Source organism: Pleurodeles waltl, chromosome 2_2 (assembly GCF_031143425.1).
Source record: "Pleurodeles waltl isolate 20211129_DDA chromosome 2_2, aPleWal1.hap1.20221129, whole genome shotgun sequence".
Lineage (NCBI taxonomy): Eukaryota > Metazoa > Chordata > Amphibia > Caudata > Salamandridae > Pleurodeles > Pleurodeles waltl.
The window spans coordinates 511,380,007-511,398,386 of record NC_090439.1 but is presented as its reverse complement, the minus strand read 5'-3'; the positions used below and the strand labels follow the sequence as shown (position 1 = coordinate 511,398,386).

The following is an 18,380-nucleotide window of genomic DNA, read 5'->3' as shown; positions in this document are numbered from 1 at the left end:
ATGTCACTGACATATCCAAACAACAAGAGACTGTTTCCACCAGGTTTGGGAAGAAAGACTTATCCAGCACAATAGGGACAAAAATGTTAATTATACCTTAACCATCCAAGTGGCATTCAGTAATATACAAAAGCTCAAATGTCGTGTCTCACCATTACATAGCAATTAAAAAATGTAGTTAATCGACATCACAAAATCTATTTTGGGGAATTTCATTAGGACTGAATAAAAGGCACAGATCAGGTGAGCTACATGCTCCATTTTTAGTAGTGCTTTCATCTTTTGTAGTGATAGAGGGCCTTATTTAGAGTTTGGTGGATGGGTTATTTCGTTACAGATGTAATGGATATCCCATCCACTGTATTACGATCTCCATAATCTGTAATGTGATCGTAATACAGTGGATGTCACGTTTGTGACAGAGTAAGCCCATATGCCAAACTCTAAATGAGGCCCATAGTCTTTCCCTCAACTTTAAAATCCCATTAATTTTCCATATTTGAGGGACCAAGTATCTTTTTACTAACTTCCACCATCATGGCATGACAAACCTTACAATTTGTATCACAGTTTCAAGGTGGTTGATTTGTACCCTGCTTATTGTTTTAGATAACTCTATCAATGGGAACACTAGCATGTGAGCTAGCTCAACTTTATATCCTAACAGTATTTTTTGAATTCCTCTTTTAGTTGCATTAGCCATTTGTTCTGACTTTCTCCAGGGTTATTTATTCAATTGCTCTCCACTGAATTGTTAAGGGTTCCAAAGAATAGGTAAACAGAAAATTAAAGTAGAGAAAAGGGCACCTTTTTCTTGTGCCCTTTAGGGCCAGTGCTCAAAAGTCAGCCAACTAGTGACTGCCAGACCTCTTAAAGAACAATAATGGGTGCCTGCTCATCCATTTAGGAAAAGTCCTCAGCATCACAAAGAATCTAGGAGCATAGTGAGGTTATGTTTTTTCTGACTTGCTCTGTTTATGCATTCCTTTCATTTATGTCCACATGACACATGTCACATTAGGCCAGCTGAGTATCTATTTTCAGGCCACAATAAATGACAATGTTTAGTTTTGCAGATGTCCCTATTACTTCTGGTTGGCCATTTTGAGTACATGCCAAAAGGCACTCCATGCCACTAAAATTGGGCACCACACAAATTTCTCTGCAGCATGGAAGTGGTGAGGGATGAAGGAGGCTCAACATCGGCAGCAGTGAATTGTGATGACTCTACCCCTGGCCTCAGGTGATTGCAACTGATGTGTAAAGTGATGTCCTCATACAGCTGGATGAGGTGTTCTTGTGCACGGAAGTTGATGAGGCTCCAACTTCTCTCCTTGGTAAATTGGGGCTCTGATTGTCCTGGAAGGTAAGAACTTCTGACATTTTCTTCTCACAGGCAGCACTATTCGTGGTGCAGTGCAAACACACCAGCTCCTCTTTAAGTTCTTGGATCCAAGCTTATTCCAGCCTGAACATAGAGACAGCCCCTAACAGAGTATTGCTCAGGAAATATGAGTTTCTTTGTTACTGTGCATGCCACTCAGTAAAGAAATCCTGACACAAGTTACTGGTCAAAAAAACCTGGATTTATGGGGAGATCTAACCAATCAACTCTTCTACAACATTCAAATTCTGGGGTCCTTTCCAACCAGAAATGGCATAGGTACTGCATGATCAACTCATGCCAGGGACATGGACAGGGAGAGCAACAACTGGGCTGCTTCCAACTGGGTTATAAAAAATGTTTATTGCACCCCAGACAGCAGGCGATATCTCATAGAGATGTGGATCAGGAGGGAAGCTGGCATGGAGGAAGCTGGGAGCACCATGACAGAGGCACTACTCCAGCATCAAAAGGTGAAAGCCTGCATTTCCATTCACTACATCAAGTTACAGTTGAGTAGGAGGGAAAGAAATGTAAATGAGCAAGCTTTTAGGTACACAGAAACCCGGGAAGTCTCAACCAAACCCTCCATAGTGCTAGGCTGCCACACATATTTGGAATATTTCAAACACAGACCTCAAAATTACCTTTGACAGACACAAATGATCAGACACAACTTCTGTATATCTCATGAGTATGAAAGTAAAAGATTTCAGTTGAGGGGGCTGGCAGAGCCAATTACATGGGAGAGGTCAGTAAGCATCTCCTCTACCCTTTCATCACGCAGGCACCACCTCCAGTTCCACAAAGCCTGGTTAAAGATGGCAGAAACTACTTTTTCAGAGGCATGACTTTATGTGCCCCTTCAAACTAAAAGCAATGTTTTGAAGTCCCAGTCCATAATTAGGCAGAACCCTCAGTTAGCTTGCATGAGTGCTGGACTCACTAAGAACAAAATTGCAACAAAAACAGAGACTGCACAGAACAGGATGCAGGAGAGGGCTCCAGTGCATTGCAAGAGACTTTCCATCACAATAATATAAAGTCTGGTTCTAGGAAATCCCAGGTTAGGGTTTTAATAGATGTACTTTTGAAATCCTGGCCAGGCCTGCAAGACCACATTTTTGATTATTACAAATGGAGGCAGGCTATATTAAATTACTTCATATTTTCATTTTGGATCTTCAGATTACAATATTTCTTGAGTTTATACATATGCACACAGTGATAAGTTGAATGGGATAAGGAATCCAAAACTGTTTATGCGCCAACAATCTGTTTCTTGTCCATAAATTGATGTTTCACCAGTAAGCAATCTTACCTATACACCCGTCTGCATTTTCAATTGCTAGGTTCCAGTATAATGGTTTACAGTAGCTGCAAGTAGGTCCCTCAACATTTGATAAACACTGGCAAACGCCCTAATGAGAAAGCAGATCATAATACACTGTAATATTTGTATGGATACAGAAATTTAAATATTATGCATCTGTTAATGGTCAATAAGCAATCTATGATGCAGCAAGAATAAGAAAATCAGCTTAGTTTGAACTTTCGACATAATATGTTGAAGAGGCCTTGAGGGCCTTTTCAGGGCTTGCTTTGTTACTTTATATTTATACTATATATTTATCTAAAGATGCAAGACATACCATCATATATTTTACTGTCTTTACTTGGGCAGTAAAAGGCAGCTATATTCAAGATATGTGTACCATCAAGGAACATATGTGTGGAGTTAACAATAGTAAATGTACAATACATATATACATAGCTTCACAAAACTGTGGTAGTCATTATTATCTCTATGATATTTTTGTTGGATGATATTTAATTCACAATATTCTGGTAGAATACCCAAACAACATAAAGAAAATAGCATTGCAAGACCTGTAGTGCAGTCTTTTCAAGTATATCCCATTAATTGAAACAGTCCTGGATCACGTAATGGAGCAAATGTTGACACAGATCCCTAGATAATATTTCTTAAGTTTTCCTTAAATTATCAAAATCTAAAGAGGTACATTTCTTCTCTGAGCCCAACCAAGTTTGTTTAGGAATGCTATCACAAGTATTTTCGTATCCTATTCCTTTTAAAATGTGTCTAATATGAAGTAACAAATACAAATGACACCTCCACCGAACTGTAGCTCATTATCAGCTGTGGTGTATTTTTCATTGAAAACTAACTGTGAAAATTGGTCTGTAATAGGACATTATTAACTCGTTTGCACGTAGACATTCTCGTCACTGAATTATCATAGAATGGTAATCTTAAATTTAGCACTATACACTATTCCAGCTGTAGGCTTTAACAAGGATAAAGTTTATAGATTCTTATGTAAGGGTTGAAGTTATCTATGTTTTACAAACTGACAACACCTTACTCAAGCGTCAGGATGACATGGTGAGTTCAGCACTTTCTGCTGATACGTTATGATTTGCAAGTTCTGAGTTTGAACCCAAACAGTACCAATTTAACCTGCCATTCTTCTGAAGTCAGAATATTGAGTATCATTGCATTAGGCAATAAAAGAATCTGCTACACTAGTAATGGCAGACATGTGGTATGAAGTGTTAAATTAAAATTAATTATTATTATTACTTACAGAATGGGGATCCATGGTACCTGCTGGATCACATTCATTGGAAAGTCCTAGTAATGAGAATAAAATGAGAGAAAAGAAATTGTTACTCAGGAATGAATTAAATGAACAAGTAGAGACACAGGGCCCGATTATGACCTTAAGGGATGGGCTACTCCGTCTCAGACGTGGCGGATATCCCGCCTGCCGTTTCACAAGTTCCATAGGATATAATGGAACTTGTACTATGGCGGACAAGATATCCATTGCGTTTGTGATGGAGTATCCCATCTGCCAAGGTCGTAATCAGGTCCACAGTGTTAAAAGCCATATGACTTAAGAATTGTGTGCACAACAAATTTGCATGTTCCTTTACTTTACAACAACAAAATCCCCACAACCGTTTAAGAAAGTATTAAAATTCAGCATAAAAGGCATCCTAATTTTGGCAAATTGTATAATGTTTTTTAAAAAGATGCCACATGACCATATTACCAGCATTGCTTGAAAAAACAGAGGGCAGTAGAATTACTGCTACATCACATCTCAATAATGGTTTGTAAGTGTAGGGTGTTGAAAACAGATGTTTCATGTGTCTGCACCCCGTGCCTTTCTTATGGATGTGTTGGACCAAAAAAAAGGATAATTTATTGATTTGGATTCATCAATTGGGATTTCATTTGCAAAATGATGAACAGGTGTTTTGAACCTTGACCTTATGAAATATCCAGCATTTGTTATGAAAAATTTGAGCTTACTCTACAAACAGCGCTTCAGATAAAACCTTTTTGTATGTTGGCAATAGCGAAGAGCCAAGAGCGCAAGAACGTCAAAGACTTCCACAGATTCCCATAAGAACAGCTGACATTACTTTTCATTTCTCATTTAACTTTCTCTAGCCTTAAAATTGGGCAAAATGGATTTAACAGATTTAATATAAATAATCGCAGATTGTAATTTATTAGGCTGTACTACAATTGGGAATATCCAGCTATCCTCATAGATAACTGCTCGCTGTGCCATTGATTCCCAATTAGATTAATTGTCTGTAAATTTATCTTGTGTGACTATCCTGAGTAGTTTCCATTATTCTGGTGCCTGAGGATTGGAGGTGGACATCCATCTGGCCTCTGCTTTACCAGGGTATTTTTTTGCCTATCTGTGTCTTCGCTGCTCATTACTGATGTGCTTTAGATTTTAGGATAATTTGCTTACTGAAGCAGGATTTAGATTTCCGATGTTGCATCAGCGTGTCATGTGCTACACATTTAGCTTCTGCTATAAACCCAATAAATAAAAGTAATTTGATGCAAATCTATACCTAGCATTGTTATACTGTAATGTTTCAACAGTTTTGCAGTGTGCCTTAGAGACAGACAGTCACCAGATCCTTACTTAAGTAAAAAACATAATTGCACATTTAGACATCATACCTATCTGCTGGAAGAGTATTCTTTTTTTAAAACATATTTTTATTGATTTGAAGTAACATACATTACCAGTCATTGAGTACATTCCAATAGTAATTGTTATGATATACAAAACACCTTATTGTACATTTGCAGCGTTGTCATACATTGTTACCCATATGTGCAATAGGTGTTATTGACATGGTATAATAGCTCTGTACTTCAATCGCAACAGTTTCTCTTAATTAAACTCTAACCAGTACCATTTCTGAACAACTTGTAGTACCAACTTGACATCTTGTTTATGTATTTGTGGGGGTCAGTGGCTGTTATGCCAGGAGTTATTACTATCTGTCCTTGTTTCCTTGTCCTTATGGTACTTCGTTTGTTGGGAGCTCGTACCATTACTACTGTACGTGTCTGATGCATCAATTGTCAGGGTATATACCTACTTGTGATTTTCTATTGGCATTTGTGAACATGACTTAATCGCTAGGGCCGTAGGATTCTGGGTCTTCTATGTACTTATCTGAATGTCATCTGCTTTACTCGCTGTCACAAAGGCGTCTATCAGATCATCCCAATCTTGTGCTACAGGGTGACTTCTCACCCTCCTATTCTCTTCCCTCCTGAGAGTAGCACCTTCTGCTTTTCCCCATTCTATTACTTCTGTACTCCACTGTGTCACTGTGGGGGCTCCCGTGGACTTCCAGCATTTCTGCTGGAAGAGTATTAACTAACAAAACTCTATTACAAGAGGTTACCTGTAAAGTGAAATAGAATATCATTGCACATTCAAGCCATTAGAATTGTTAAAACTGACCCTAGTGGGTACCGCACAAAGTAACAAAAATCCATACTGGCTAAGTTAGCAACACACATTTACAGTTACCAATACCGTGGTCAATAGTAATTCTGGGCAGGAGGTATACTGTTGGACTCTAAGGGCCTCCTGAAAATGGGGAAATGCCAGCGGAATCAGTAATCCCTATACTCTATATTTATGGTGATTTACCATCTTCCTCTGGTATTTCATCCAGACAAGTGTCTGGATGTTTTTCTACTGGATTTGTAACTTCTATTGCTCCTATTTTCCTACTTAGCCCTACTTCATCGGAACAAACTGCCTCTCCACATCCCCGCTTGCACCGACTTCTGGATTTTCAAGAAGTTGTTGAAAACTTGGCTTTTCTAAAAGCATCTGCCCTTGCCTGCAACGCAAGCGACGAGATTCTCCTTCAGGAGTGAGTTGTGCGCAATATCAAGCTTAATGAATAAATAAAATTGCTGGATCCTTTCGAATTAATTGGCAACTTGCAGTAAGGCCCAATGTGAGTTTTGCACTACACTCAATTTACTAATACAACTTCTAAATATAATTTGAGGTTTTATGTCTCCTTCTAAAAGATTTTTCAAAAAAGGCTGCCACCATTTCCTTCCAGAAGTAGCCAACAAAGATCTATAAAGCTATTTCTCCCTTCATCCTGCCAGTACAGGATCCGTGGCAAAACGCTTAATGGGTCCGAAAGCAAGAGAATAAGAGTGGTAGCCACACTTTGAAAGAGGAGCATAGTAGCTACAAGCAGAGAACATGTTGATTGTTTATTTAAAGGATTTAGAATTCACACTTGTCCAGAGTTAGGGTTTCCTTATAAAATGGAAAATATTGTCAGTCAACATAAACTTCTTTGATGAGCCTTACTTCGTTGTCAGATACAGACCTGTACAGTTTGCATTAGTCCATGCTTGATTAAAGAATGTATCTAGGGTTCGTCTAACAATCTTTTTGTATCCTACTGGGGACCAGTCATATGCTTTAATTGTTGTTGTTTCTACAATGCTGTCCTCATGTTTGATGTATAGTTTCAGTAGTACTGTGACTACAGCTGATAGCTGTGAAACCTATTTTATCTACTATGAAGACAGAGAGGTTGCTCAGTAAATCCTGTGGTCTCATGGGGAGAACAAGCAAAAAGCTCCTTGAATTCTAAAGCCTTTGCTTTAAGTGCTGCATTGGAAGACAGGAGGAGCTTGAAGTTGACACCAAGTATGTTGTGCTTAATGTTTAATGATTTGGCAGAGGAGTAAGCATCAGCATGATTTTGTGCCAAGATGCCCCTACTTTTATAAAGCCACAGACAGGTCTGGCTCAGAGCAGTTTAAACCCAGCTAAAACACTTCACTGCAAGCTAGTTTCAAGCAGATTCACATCTGTGGAGCCATCTTTGGATTCTGTCAGCATCCTAGTTGTGCTGGAGCGTACTTTTGTCACAGACGCCCACAATAAGATAGTGGTTTGGAATAACTAGGTGTCTATCCTTATTTATCCTGCAGAGATGCCTTTACCAGTTGAAAGCTCTTTCCTTCACTGAAGTTGTATGTATCCATGTGCTTCCATAGGGCGAATTTGAAGATCTGAAATCTGCTTCTGACATCACCTGCAAATCTCTTGAGTAATTTTATACACAATAAATAATGATTTTCTTCACAAAGCTTTTTTCTGTGGATACGTACTTTACTCTACCTTTGGAAACATGAATTTGACCTGTTTCTCAATGGGCCAAACCTCCAGCCACAGACTAACTGGATCCAACTGTGTCCCAGTATTGTCTGTTGATCAAGATCCTGTTAGAAATGCCACTACCACTTAAGCTAAACCTATGGTGTTACTAAATCTATCTTTATTAGAAAGGCTCCCATTTTAACCCAAATCTCTATAAATAACTAGTTTACATGTGTTATTTTTGTATTTGCCATGGCCCAAATAGCAAGTTAATTTTCATATCTTAATTTGGAACTATGAGCCTGATTACGACCTTGGCAGAGGGGATTACTCGATCACAAATGTGACGGATATCCCATCCGCCGTATTACAAGTGATATCCTATGGGACTTGTAATACAGTGGGAATATCCTTCACGTTTGTGATGGAGTAATCCCCTCTGCCAAGGTAGAATCAAGCCCAAAGTGTTTTCATTACTGCATGTCCAACATCTCTGGTGTAGTTATAACTGCTAGATCAAGTTACCTAACTGGGGAGACTAGACCCACCTCTAATTCAAAATAGTTAGGTTCAGGGAAGCCTGCTTAAAACCAGTGGCGGCTGGTGACATTTGTAAGTGGTGGGGCGTAACAGCAGTGTTACAGAATAAACAAAGCGAGCAAGTCTGACCATCATAATGGGGATTGGAGTGGGAGTTCTATGCTATAAAGTTACTATTAGGAAGAAAAAACTATGTTTACACTTTGATACATAGTACTGTAACACGGTAAGTATCGTTAGTTCAAAACTTTGTGAATAGACATGCTTCGAAATACGTTTTTCATTTGCAATCTGACTTTCAGTGATATAAATGCGTGTTTGCAAATAACTTACTTGACCTATGGTGCAAATATCATTGCCATCATAAAAAAATATCTTTCTTTAATACTGCAATATTATTCCAGTGGGCGTGGAAAACAATTACAGAAACACATTTTCTCCGGCAATCAAAACTCCATCAACTTGCTCTTTCCTGGTTGTTTCTTATGGTCTTTGCCACTCAGGCCCAATTTATGCATGTTTAATCTGGAGGTGTTGCCATGTCAGCAATGCATGGTCTGTGCGTCCATGAATCTTATTTTGGGGAAGTACTGGTGCAGACTGGCAGAGGAACAGCTGCATGCAAAACATGTAAATGTTCCTGAATACCTCTGCTCGGGGTCTGCATAATATCACAGATTCTGGGCTTGAGGCAGCATGAGACCACGCGCCTCCTCTCCTGTCTATGTACATTTTCGTCTACTGGTGCATGACACCTGCCAGTCCTGGTGAGAGATGCACAAAAGGTACACGTCGCTTCTGTTGGTTGTGTCTGTGTAACTATAGTATGGACTTGTTTGCAAAATCACTGCTGCATGTCCAACTGGGATTGAAAGCTATCTTAGTTTAAAGATACCATTCAGTTCTGTGTTACCATTGATCCAGAAGTGAAGGGGCCAATTAATGCAAGAATTCTGTTGGTCACAGAGTTACCACTTGATCAGTTCACTTTGTCCTTTTCCCACATGCAAGCTAAAATAAATGCAACCCTTCCGTACTTTTTGAAGTGTTGGACCTTCATCTGGGAGTGGAATGCGGCCAGGAATACTCTCTCATCATCCTTTACCTTCCATCACTCCCTCATTGTGCGAAATACCAGTACTGGTGCTGCGCTCAAAGAGGGAAGAGAGAGCAAGGAACTGAAATGGCCAATCACTGCATAGCTTCATAATAAAGTCATACAGTGATTGGCCTTGTTCTGCAAACTGAACCTACCACCCACACCTGTTAGCGCGTCGGACCCTAATAGGTAAACTTACAAGGAGACACAAATAGGTTGATGCACCTTTTGACTCACTTGGAGGTTTTCCCACCATATATCCTGTACATACGCAGATCAATAACCAATAACAATCAATAACATTAGTAATCAATAGGAGTCAGTAATTATCACACACCATGACCTTGTAGCCATGAATAACCACACCTTTGTGTAAAAGTTAGAATATTTATTTCTGTATATTAGCAATGCTAATGTTACGTAACTTAATCTCAAAATCAAATGATACACATACAGAAACAACACTGGCTGACCAAAGCACTGAAAGAATCGCAACCTAATCAAAGCTTCAGCTAACTACACCTTTCAAGGTTGCAGTACAAATTAATAGCAGGAATAACTGCTCAAACGATATTACATACATTTAGATTCAGCAAAGAAAAGACATCAAATGTTATTACATGTATTAAACTTTATTAGTGAGGACCCCAACTAAAATCAGATTAGAATAGCATGTTTGAGCTTCATGCAAAAACAATTTTCTCACACAAATTTGGAAAACATCTAACTATGGCTCTATCAAAATAGCAGTTGGTAGCTAGAAACAAAAGCAAATAGACATAGCAATCAATCACAGTGATGGTATACCTCTCCTCAAGTGGATCGGCAAGCTAAGACAGTATTCACCATCAGGGCATCAGTCTAGTTAGCACGGCATCAAAGTTCAGAAAAAGCAAAGCCTCTTTAAGTAATAAAGTTAAGCATGTCTCTTTCCCAGATGGTCAAGAAGGTAAAAGCTGCATCTCCTCTTGGTGCAGTCTTGTTAAGTTAGACTTCCTAAAACTACTTCCCACGTCCCTATTGGTTCAAGAATCACACGTTTGCAGTTAGTCCAATGAAACTGAAATTTCAAATCTACACTTCTACTAGTACATGGTTCACATGTCGATGATTGATCCCTGTTTCCTGTTGCAGCTTATACTCCAGTAAGTACGTACATTGTCTTCTCCTGTGAAAGTCAGTCTTACAGACATTACATTAAACATTCCTGTACTAGCAAATACGTCATCGCCTAGCAAGCAGTTCTCATGAGAAAGACTTTTATCTAAGAGCACTTGGTCAGCACAGTGGAAAATCACAACTTTATTCTCTAAGCGTCCATTTTGTAAGTCGGTTAAGAAATACAGCTTGACATGAGGCCGTGCAACTAGGCCAAGACCTCGCTAAGTTAAGGCCTATAATTAATAAAGCTAATACATAATGCATAACCCTTAATCTGCCATATTACTACATTAATCAAACATAAGCTGGCCACTCTGATAGGTGCACCTTAAAATGAGTGCATTATTTTTCCCTACATTATTACGTTTTCTGTGAAATTTCAACACTCAGAATACATGAATAATCATTGATAATTTAATTAAACTTCTGCATTAACAATCCCTCCTCTGATGACTAAGTGTGTCATCACACTAAATCTTCCCACACAAATTTTTGCATCAGCTAAAATTCTGTCATTTCAATCCCTTCATAATTTCATTCTCTTTTTGAATTTCCTCTAAACAAATTCTCCCTTTTTATTTCGTACCTCCTCTGATTATTCTTCATCTTCTTTAATTTGATTTTTTTCACAATTTACATATTTCCTATGCTCCAATTAAGCAAATTACAACAATCAATATCCCTTGAAATATCTTCAATATTATCCCTTTCCCAGTGTTGCTGAGCCAATCTCCCACTGAAACAAATCATTAGCAATCTTTCTCCCAAACACCTGGTTCTTTCAATTCTTTCAAATCAGCACTGTCATTAGTCAGATTAGTAAGTAAGCTTCTAATTTATTTACTATTGTCAGGAATAAATGAGCAGCAATGCCTAGACTAAAGCATTTTGCAAACTCTACCATCTTTTGCTAAAAGAATGTCTAATGCAAGGTGGTTCTGAAGGGTCATAGCTCTTTCTGCAGCTAATTCTGTGTCTTTCAGGAGTATGGCTCCTGAAAAAATGTGTCAACATGTTATCCACAGTAGTAGACAACAGAAAATCTTTATCGAATTCAGAACAACTCCTTCTGAAGGAATCATTGCTCCAAATATATCTCCACTATACCAGAAGGAGACTCTCTCTCCTTTGTCTTATGTGATGTAATTCAGTCACTCTCAGAAATTTCTTTAAGTCATCAAGTTGAAATATCTTTGGGAAAACTATCCCCAAATAGCATGTCCCATACCATCCTCTTGGAACACGGTAATAGGCATTAAGCCTACAAATGTAATATATACCAGGAACCGCTGGATCTTGTCCATTTAACATAAATGTCTATTTACTCTGAAACAAAAACACGTCTACATTCACTCGCTCCCACAAAAAAAGTGTCAGTGTCAGATTTAGGTCTAGATACACAAACCTTCCCTATGTGTTGTGCATCTAAAGCTAATTTGCCTTGAGTTTTTATTGCACTAAAGGCCCCCCAGTGTTTAATTTCTACCGGTGGCTGCCACAGGATGCACCTACACTCATATTTGGGGACCATGACTTATTTTTATCATCAAACTTTGATGCAGATAAAGTAAGAGAAAAGCAGAAAAGAAAGAAACAATGATGAAGAGAAAGACAGGAAAGCAGTTACAAAGGGAGAACGCAGGGATAAAAAAGAAACTGAAAAACTGAGACAGGAAATGCAGGGTGGTGGACAAAAGAGGGATGAGGTGTAATCAAGACTAGGCAGCCTTACTATTCTGTGTACCCACCAAAGCTCAGCACCAGTGGCAGGCTCAAAAGAAGAACTGTAGGGCCATGCGCTTATTTTTTTCACATTAAGAACCCTCTGCAGAGCAAAATGTCTGTGGATCAGAGTCATTAACTATATTCACTGGGGCTTGCCATCCACAGTGTACGGGCACAAAAGAGTGTTCTGCTGTCCATGCTAATTTTTTCTCATTAGACACCATGGTAGAATTCAGGACTTTGTTAAAAACGTACTTGTTCTGTTCTTTCCTTTGCTTGCATTCAACAGCCTGGGCAGAGCCTAGGGATGGATTTCTGAGCAGAGACTTTTGTAAAAGTTCTAATTTCATTTATTCATTTAATTTCATTTAGGTTACTTACCTGTAACCTTCATTATTCAAAGTTTAGGTCTTCCTGTGATAGTCCTGGTTCATGCGGTAAGGACTGGGACAGGAAGGTAATGCCCCGGTTACTTACCAGTAATTCTCATTTCTGAATCTGTTTGTCCTGAATTTTGGAAAATGGGTAATGCAGACAAAATGCCCTGCAGAGGAAGAATTCCCTGTTCTGGGCATTGAGGAATGCAAGAGACAAGATATTTGTGTGTCGGTGCACAGATCTGTCAGTGGCAGCACATAGTAATTAACTTAATAGCAATTACATTAGGTAATGAATTACAATGGCTGGGCATTGACAATGCTATTCAATGCAACTTATCTAGCATGGGGGCTTGTGTATAGCCCCTACCTTCCACGAGGACCCTGCAGGTAGGCCGCATGGCACAAAAACTTACCCCACTGGTGAAGTTGCTTCGAAAAGTTAACATTTTACCTTGATACACATACTTGAGTCGAACCATCACTTTGCATTCAGTGGTCCCAGGTAACATTTATAGAAATTGATAACTTATAATTCAAGTTTAAGCTTTTAGGACATAAGCACATGGTTTGTAAAGGATCTGGAACAACGTTTGAACATTTTCCCCATTCAAACTAATTTTATATATCTTTTTACCTTAGCGCTTTAGCAACACCAGAAGTCTTACTTTTTAAATATTCATGGTGCATATGTGGATTCTATTTAAAAAATAAATCAACATTAGGGATGAACACAAATAGAAAGGCAGAAAAAATGCCAAAACGGTGGCATTGGTCTCTATCAATTAAAATGAGGAAGTCATCCTTCAACTTGACAACAACTTAATGCCGAATAACTGGTGCTTATTTTGGGAGTAAATCGAAACTAAACTGGAATCGTCAACCCTGACTTCTACGTGGAGCTGATTCAAAGTCTAGGCACACAGGTGTGGGTGTCCATTGGTTGGTTGTAAAAAAATTCACTTAAATATCAAAACAAGGTAATAGCAAACCGAAAGAAATGCACGGATGCTTCACTATTCTATTAAAAGTTTGAGAAAACTTGGAATTTGTATGAGGAATCTGTATAGTCTTGTCATGACTGTTTTCTATTGTTGCAGTTTTTCTGTTTTTCATTTAATCTTTGGGGAAAGTACTATAAGATTTCTGAAAGGGACCAGTTAGTGATCAATTAATGGATCTTATTATTTGCAAAAATATGGCAATATCTCTATATATGTTTGTATATACATTGTTCGCATCAGTAATAATAATGTTTTTAACAACATATATTTAAGCACATACACAAAGTTGTCACGATCAGCACCCCTGCTTATTTTGAATTTCAGCTCACCATCTGTGGTGGTTCTCAGCACACACACTGTCAGACTGCAGATTAAGGGCCTGATTACAAGTATAGGTGCTATTTAGCACACCTGATAAATAATGATACCATGGGTATGTTATTTATAGAGTGCGATAAATACCACCTATTACAAGATATTGGGTAATAACATGTGGATTTTGGTGTTTAACGCACCAAAATCCGCTTAGTATAGTAGATACTGTACACATTTCCCCTCTTAAATTTCGGCATGTTTGACCTCCCGAAATTTTATGAAGCTTGAAGTATTTAATGCATATTATAGGTATTGGGATGTTAAATATCTTTTAACTTGTAATTCTGACCCGTGAGTAAATAGGGTTTAACGCAACAGTCGGATTACACTGATGACATCACAACCATGCTCTAAATAGTGTAAAAAAAAAGAAAAAAAACCCAGACACCAGGTCTTTTCCACCTATGCACCCAGAATGTAGAACAATATCCCAGTATCCATCAGAAGCACCCCAACACTGTCCCAGTTTAGGAAATAGTTGAAGACTGTCCTCTTTAAAGAACACTAGCATTAACTGCCCTCAACCCAGATACCTTGTCCTCTTTAAGCTTTTCTGTGACGCACTACAGTGCTCTTCTGCCTTTTGACTAGGTTCACACAACAGAAATACCATATACATACATACAACATTTTTGCACGTCTCATATAAGGCCATGTAATATGTTATACACAGCATAAATAATATCACATCTTAAAATTGGGAATATGTACTCACATCAGCATTTCATTAATTAGGTTCAACGGGAAATGACTCTGTTAGCCATGACTTCATCGAAAGTTTTAAAATATTATGACAGGTGTTAACAAAGAGCATTTCATCCCTTCAGTCATAACTTCGTGCACTGAACAAACATGTATTTGCTCAAAGGTAGGCAGCAACAATGTGCGTAATACAATATGGTCATGCAAAGTGATAGGACTTTTATGAAAAGGAAATAGCAAACCGCTCCATTAGTGTAGCTGAGTATCACAGCAATAGGCGACGATGAAACACTTTATTACGATAAAAGTCCATCTATTGTATAACTTGGTATCACCCATGGGTCCCTCCGTGTGTCTTTCAGTCTCTACAGTGCTTAATTTTTGGTAGTGTTTGCAGGTACTAGGAACCAGCACTTGATTGATAACACCAGCACTTATGAACGTTTTTGCCCAGAGCACCAAGTGGAATATTTATACTCTGTTTGTGCCGGGTTTGCATAATTTTTTTTACGCAAATCCGGCACAAACTCAACTCCATATTTATATTTTGACGCTAGACCCGTCTGGTGTCAAAATATTGGAGTTAACGTCATATTTTGCTTGCGGAAAACTACCTTACGACAATGAGATGCAGGATAGGCGTTCCCGGGCAACAAATGACTCTAAGGCCTTTGCGCCTTATTTATCCTTGCGTGCAAAAATCACACACAGGAGGAGGGCCTTAAATAATGGCGCTAAGCCTGTTTAGTGCTCTTATACAACACCTGGGTCAGGGCAGGCGTTAAGGTATCTGTGGGCTCATTTCCATGGTCAGAGATGATGGAAGCAGTCCACAGGTGCCCTTCCCTGCCCCCAGGGACACCTCCACCCACACCTGGAGGACACCTAAGGATGGGGGGACCCATCCCAGGTAAGTCAAGGTAAGTTTAAAAAAAATAATTAAGTGCCATGGGGGACCTAACTTGCCCTCCCCCTACATGGCACTGTGCCCAATGACCATGCCCAGGGACATGAGTCCCCTGGGCATGGCCATTGGGCCGGGGGGCATGAGGCAGGAGTCATGTCCATGGGGGTTGTGTGTCAAAAAATGACGCTTCTGACTCTAACCTGACTATCGTCGTTCTTTGACGCACAACCTCCTGTTTCCCCTACGCCTCTCCCACCCGGTTAACGTAATTTATTTGGACGCTAACCGGGCCTTACCGCCGGCTAGCGTCATTCCTTAAATATGATGCCCATCTGGCATCCAGGAATGGCGGTAGCCGGCAGTAAACTTTTTGACACAAACCTGCACTAACGCAGGTTTGTGTCAAAAGTATAAATCAGGGCCTCAGTTTAATAATTAAACGCAAATTTTAAAAAACATTCTATAACCTCCAGGCGTTTCTTCTTGTTTGTGTAGCTTGGAATTGTCCAAACTGTCACATTTATATGAATGGGGTGTTTAGTAGGGAGCGTTTATGCTGGAATATGACAGTTCCAGTGGGTAGAGCAGCCTGCAATGGCCTCCCGAGCAATACCGTGGGCCCTTAATTAAGTACTGAGTCTGTGTATATAGCCTGCAGTATTGCTTGCATTTAAAGATAATTCAATGCCGTTCATAGAATAGTATTTCAGTTTTAAGGTACAGTAAAAAATGAGTTAATACATAGAATATATAAAATATAAAAATATCAACATTCCTTAAGCAACATATGACCTGGGAATTAATGATGATGACCCACAACCGCCAATATCAGACTCGATTGGAACGGGTATCTAAGGGTTGACACTATTTTTAGAGAGAGGACAATCATTCCTCTGAGCCCGAAATACCGAAGGATGCTGAGTGGTCTTCATCCTGTCACCCTGGGCCCAGCATTGCTGCTCGCGTACTTGCCAGCAGTTCAGGACATCACATAAGTTAGTAATGTTGCCTGAAGGCGTTTTTTCTCTTTGTCCTACTGGCAGCCTCCTCTTATTCTGTGAGATCGCTTAACTGCTCACAATTACCCCTTCCATCGCTAACGCGGTGCGAGGCAGCACACGATTAACTCTTTCATACGAAATAACATCTCACAATAAATGTTACTAACTCCGTAATACCAGTTTACAAGTGGAATTACCAGGCTCCAAATCTCGTTTAAAAATGCCATCCCATTTATCCGTTTCTTAGCTCAATTACACATTGGCTTGTCAGTTACACGGATCTGATTTATAAAAGATGAAACAGAAATCAGAAATGTTCTTTTAACATTTCTGTGTGTCTACATTCATTTGGTGTTTCTATAAACAGCACATTAGGTTTCAGATCACAAGTAAAACATCTACATAGTACAAACTTTATTCTCGATACCACTTATTTCAATCTATCAACAATAGTTGCCCTTAACTTCATATTTCATCCCTGATACCAACTTCATTAGATCTAAATATAAATGACAATATTAAGAGTGCTTTGCTTTTTAATCGATATCTGCACTTATCACTGTATATTGATTTGCTCATAAGGATATATATATTCATCCATTATTTCATACTATGTATATGATTAAATGTACACAGATGCATAGGTTGATTATAGTTTACGAATGGACTCGCTTGTCTAAAACATTCAGTTTTGTGCATTCACATATAACTAGTAAATTTACGCATACATTTGGAAAACATATGCACAAATATACTTATATTCCTATATGGGACAAAGACTGGATCTCAGCGTTGCCTGTAAAATAGGCCCATTCCCTTTTAGATAAGGGATATTACAGGGGAGTTGCATCACATTCTGTGCAGTCATTATGGGGGTCATTACAACCCTGGCGGACTGTGTTAAAGCGGCGGTAAGACCGCCAACAGGCTGGCGGTCTTTTTTTTAGTATTATGACCATGGCGGTTACCGCCATGGTCATCCGCCGCTTCACCGTTCCGCCCGCCAGGGCGGAGACGTCCGCTGGGCTGGAGACCTGGGTCTCCAGCCCGGCAGCCATCACAATACCGCCGCCGGTATTTCGACCCGGTTTACCGCCGTGGATTTCCAGCGGTAGGAACCTCCATGAAATCCATGGCGGTAAGCACTATCAGTGCCAGGGAGTTCCTTCCCTGGCACTGATAGGGGTATCCCCCACCCCCAACCCCCACCGACTCCCTCCCCTACACCCCCCACCACCCCTGCCATCCCCCAAAGGTGGCAGGGCCCCCCTCCCTACCCCGACCCCCAACATCACATAACTCACACACACACGACACGCACGCACGCAGGCACCACCAACACACATTAACGCACCCACACCAACATACATGTCTACATCCACACACTCAGTCAGACACGCACACCCATATACAGACATACACGCACACATCCATACAGACATACACGCACTCATTCCCAACACACGCAACACACTCGCAAGCATACACGCACTCACACCCCCCCTCTACATACACAGACGCACACCCCCATGCACCCACACAACACACAACATCCCTCCACCCCCCTCCCCTAACGGACGATCGACTTACCTTGTCCATCGATCCTCC

At 39.7% G+C, this 18,380-nt stretch overlaps 1 protein-coding gene across 2 annotated transcripts in view; it reads right to left on the bottom strand.

Moving 5' to 3' along the window:
* LAMA3 (laminin subunit alpha 3) overlaps positions 1–18,380 on the bottom strand; it is a 933,952-nt gene that overhangs the window by 499,295 nt on the left and 416,277 nt on the right. For both annotated transcript variants that reach the window (XM_069220025.1, XM_069220026.1), the window contains 2 exons: positions 3,994–4,040; positions 2,706–2,805 (listed from right to left, as the gene is read on the bottom strand). In XM_069220025.1, the coding sequence (XP_069076126.1) occupies positions 2,706–2,805; positions 3,994–4,040 (147 nt within the window). The remainder of the gene's footprint in view (positions 1–2,705; positions 2,806–3,993; positions 4,041–18,380) is intronic.